Here is a 4372-nt window from a genome sequence, read left to right as displayed (position 1 = left end):
TTTTTTTTTTTTTTTTTTGTAATTCCCGTTGGGACCAACTCGTTTGAACTCGAAGAGCTGATGAGGGTTATTGCCGCTCTCTGCGTTTGGCTATGTGGAAAAAAAACATAATTAAAAAATCGTGGTGATAGTGGGAGACGCTGAGGGGGAACTGGAGCAAGAGCCGATGTGGGGCTGTGTGAAAAGAGACGAGAGTCCCGTTAGCAATCAGCGGGTGACCTGTAAAACCGGGTGCTGTCCTCTATGTACAACCCAGAGCCTCTGTCCCCGAGCAGAACCTCCTCTCCCGATCCTCCGGCGGCCTGCCGAGGGCCTTTAGGATCCCAGATCCACCAGGCTGGACGTGAGGGGTCCCAGCAGCGAGTCCTGGAGCTGGTGGCCTTGGAGGCTGTGCGGGGTCTGGGATGCAGCTAAGCCGCTCAGGGAATAGCCGGAGCTCCTGGCGTGGCTGAGGTTCCCCTGCAAGAGCAGGACCGAGTTCTGATCCGGGCTTTGGGGAGGAGAAAACTCTTCCTCGGAGCTGGACATGAGGGGTTTGCTCCCATCCAGAGGCGAGAGTTGGTTCGGTTTGTTGGTGGCCGCGTTGTTGTTTTCCGTGTTCTCTCTGCGGAGAGGCAAAAAAAAAAAAAAAGAAAAAAGAAAAAAAAAAGAAATTGTATATATAATCCTAGGACGGGGATGTTAGGGCGGGCACGAGGCGGCGGGGATGGGCATTGTGCTAATGCCCACCATAAATCCTTCGCGTTTAGTTCCAGCGTGGGAGCAGATGCTTCTCAAGGGGGGGAAAAATAATCCTAATAATTTCATAACGGATCGTCCCTATTTCTTTTACCCTTCCTACAAATAAATACACCGAACAGCCCGTTAATTTAGGTGAGGAGGCAAAATTGGAGGAAGGGATTTTTTTGAAGGGCGGTTTTTCTTTCTTTTTAATCAAAAATGAAAGTGCGGCCCGGGGACGAGCTGGCTGCGGGGTTTTCTCCAGGAGGCTCGGTGGCTGAAGGAGATGTTCTCTGTGCTCTCTGTCTCCCCGGGCCGAGCGGCCGCCTCGCACCGAGGCCACCGCGTCGCCTGCCGGGGTGGCCCCGCTACGGGCGGCGGCCCGGCCCGGCCAGCGCGTCCTCATCCCGGTCTGCTTTCCCCCACCTCGCCATCCCGGAGCTGCATCTCCCTCCTCCGAGCTCCAGAGCTGCCCTGCCCGACCCCCGGCCACACAGGACCCGGCATCCCGAGCGCTTCCCGGAGGCTGCGGCTCCGCATCGCTCCCGGTTCGCTCGGGAGGGCAGGCAGCAAACAAAGGCGGCCGAGCGGCCTGGAACAGGACGGTGGGGGCTCCTTGCTCCCCCAGGGCAGGTGAGGTCGAGTGAAAAACCCTTTTGGGTTTCCACGGAAGGGGAAAAGGGAACGCGGTTCACGAGGAAAAAAAAAAAAAAAAAAAAAGAAAGAAAAAAAAAGAAAAAAAAAAAGAAAAAAAAAAGGGGGGGGAGGATTTGAAGGGAACCGTGTGTTTTCGTCGCTCCTATCCCATCCGGCTCCGCGTACTCGCCGCGCTCCCGGAGCAGCTCCCGGGGTTCCCAAACGCCCCCCGCACGGTGGAGCAGGGGGAAAGCGGGGATCGGAGGGTGGCACGTACCTTTCCTTCGCCTCCGCCGCTCGGTCCCGTTGCCTTCTGTTCTTGAACCAGTTGCTGACCTGGGTGGTGGTGAGACCGGTGGCTTCCGCCAACTCCCGCTTCTCCCGGGGGGACGGGTAGGGGTTGTGGGCGTACCATTCCCGCAGCACGCCCCGGGATTTCTCCTTGAAGCAGTAGCTGGTTTCCTCGCCGTCCCAGATGGTGCGGGGCAAAGGGAATTTTCGGCGGACGCGGTATTTGCCGACGGCGCCCAAGGGTCTGCCCCGCAGCTTCTCGGCTTCCACGTAGTGCGCCTTCAGCCAGAGCTGCTGCAGCTTGGGGTGGTTGTGGGGGGAGAACTGGTGGCTCTCCAGGATCTTGTAGAGCTCGCGGAAGTTGCCGCGGTGGAAGGCCACCACCGCCTTGGCCTTGAGGACGCTCTCGTTCTTGTGCAGGTGGTCGCAGGCCGGCAGCGACCAGAGGAAGCGGCCCAGCCTCTCCAGGTTCCCCCCTTGCTGCAGCACCTCGCAGACGCAGGCGACCTGCTCCTGCGTGAAGCCAAACGACGGCAGCATCGACATGGCCGAGCGCGGCGGCGGCCGCAGGACGACGAGGAGAAAGAGGAGGAGGAGGAGGACGACGAGGAGGAGGCGACGGGCACCCCGCGGGAGCGCGGCGGCGGAGGGGCGCGGGGTAGGCGCCCGCCGGGCCCGGGCCCGGTGCTGATCCCGATCCCGGTGCCGGTCCCGGTGCCGGCCCCAGAGCGGGGAGGCGCTGCGGCAGCCGAAGGCGGTGTGTGGGGCGAGCGGGGATGCTCGTCGCGGCGCCGGGGGGAACTTTGTCCCCGCTCCGCCGCCGCCGCGCTTAAAGCGCCCGAGCCCCCGCGCCGCGCTGATTGGGCACCCCCGGCCCGGCCCGGCCCAGCCCGGACAGCCCAGCCCAGCCCAGCCCAGCCCGGCCCGGCGGGCAGAGCCTCGGCACGGGCGGGCGGGGCCTGGCGGCGGGGACACGGCCCCGGACACGGCCCCGGCCGCGGCTGCGCGTCCCTCCCGCCGCCGCCTCTGCGCGGGTGCGGCCGCGGGGGGAGCGAGCGCCGCCGCCCCCGGGCGCATCCCCGGGGAAGCCGCTGCCGGCGGACTCTTGTCCTTCTTTCTTTCTTTCTTCCATCTTTTTTTTTTTCCGCCCCAAAACTCCTGCCCCCCCCCGCCAGCCCGCTCGCCGTCCGCTGCCAAAGCAGCCCGAAGTATTTAATTACCTTCGAGCTGGGGATGAATAAATAATGCAATAATGCTTTGGTGAGGAGCTGAATAATGCGCGGGGCCCTTCCTGCTCCTCGCTCTGCCCAGCTCGCCCGGGGGGGACCCGGCGGGTCGGGACAGCCCCGAGCAGACCGAGGGCAGCAGCGCTGCACCCACCGGCGGCGCTTTAATTAGCCTAATCCTCGTTTGCACACCCCCGCTCGAAAGCAATTATTTAAAAAATTAGAAAACAATTAGGCTCCCTAAGCAAAGATAATCTATTGTCAGCAGGGAGGTGAGGACAATGCGGTGAGATAAGGGCAGGGCGCGGGGGGGTTGGGGGTGTCTTTATGGCTGTATTTATCTTTGATTAGATAAGTCGAAGCCCGTATTTTAAGCACACTCCAGATCGCTTTGGATTCAGGAATGAGTTCGTTCCGCGGGTGCTAAGAGCCATCGCGGGGCTCTTTAAAACCTGTTTGTCCTCACTAAGACAGTCGGATTTATTTGACCTACCAAGTCGGATTTATTTGCGTTCACTGCTCCAAGGGAAGGGGAGCCCACTCCCGGCCGCGGGGCTCGGAGCCGGGGCGCTCCCTGCCCATTCCCTGCCCATTCCCTGCCATTCCCTGCCCGCTCCACGACGTGGGAAAGGCCGATATTTTCCTAAATCCGGATTGTTGTTTTTCCCACGTACTTCGCGTCTCGGTGCTGTTTAAATTAAGCCCCTGCCACCCAGTCTGTACAGCGACTGTACTATGTCCGCTGGAGTCAGGGCGCTTCCATATCCCATGACCATGTGTCTGGTAATTTTCCCTTGCCATTTTATTTTAGTACTTATGATGTTGCAGATGAAGTCTTAAAGAGCTGCAATGTCCTCCCAGAAGGAATGTCTACTTGGAACAGATCCTTATTGACAAGGCAGCTGTGTGGGGACCGGAACGGAGCCTTAAACCCGGCTCTAAAATCAACTAATACCCTAAAGTCTGGAGCAAGTGCGCAGAATTATAAGGCATGGGCTCGCCCGCGGCCGCGTCCTGGAGGAGCAGCGCCCTGCCCAGCCTAGGGCTGGGTTCCCCCATCCCTCATTTCTATTGTTATTAATTTTAAATTTTATTTTCTTCTTTCTAGTGAGGGGCTCAGCTGGGGAAGAGCTCGGACCTGAGGGTTTGTAACTTCTGGATGAGGAGGAGACAAACGCAACGCGGGGCTGGGGAAGCCCCTGGGCATTGTAACGAGAGCGGGCTTCTCTTGCCCTCACAGTTCTCCTTTTTTTTTTGTTGTTCTCTTTTTTTTCTTTTTTTTTTTTTCTTCCTGTAAAAGGCCGACCAAAACAAACACCGCTCTTGCTGGGAATAAGCAAATTATCCCGATGCGGCCGGCGGAAGAGCTGACAGACACGGGCGAGGGCTGAGCGGAGGCTTCCTCGCGATTCTTGAGCGGGACTTTATTCTCCCCTGTCATCAAAATTCACAATAGGAGGGAACAGACCCGCCGGGGTCTACCTGGGAGTTGCTGCAAG

The 4372-nt window shown here is 59.3% G+C and overlaps 1 protein-coding gene across 1 annotated transcript; it reads right to left on the bottom strand.

Annotated features, from left to right (window-relative positions):
- Window positions 1–315: 315 nt before the first annotated feature.
- LOC136558035 (homeobox protein SIX1) lies at window positions 316–2193 on the bottom strand. The gene is made up of 2 exons (XM_066552289.1): window positions 1634–2193; window positions 316–604 (listed from the first exon to the last, which is right to left on the bottom strand). The coding sequence occupies exons 1-2, from the start codon at window positions 2191–2193 to the stop codon at window positions 316–318; spliced, it is 849 nt and encodes a 282-aa protein (XP_066408386.1).
- Window positions 2194–4372: the final 2179 nt, after the last annotated feature.

Source organism: Molothrus aeneus, chromosome 6 (assembly GCF_037042795.1).
Source record: "Molothrus aeneus isolate 106 chromosome 6, BPBGC_Maene_1.0, whole genome shotgun sequence".
Taxonomy (NCBI): domain Eukaryota; kingdom Metazoa; phylum Chordata; class Aves; order Passeriformes; family Icteridae; genus Molothrus; species Molothrus aeneus.
This window is presented reverse-complemented; position numbering and strand designations above follow the sequence as displayed.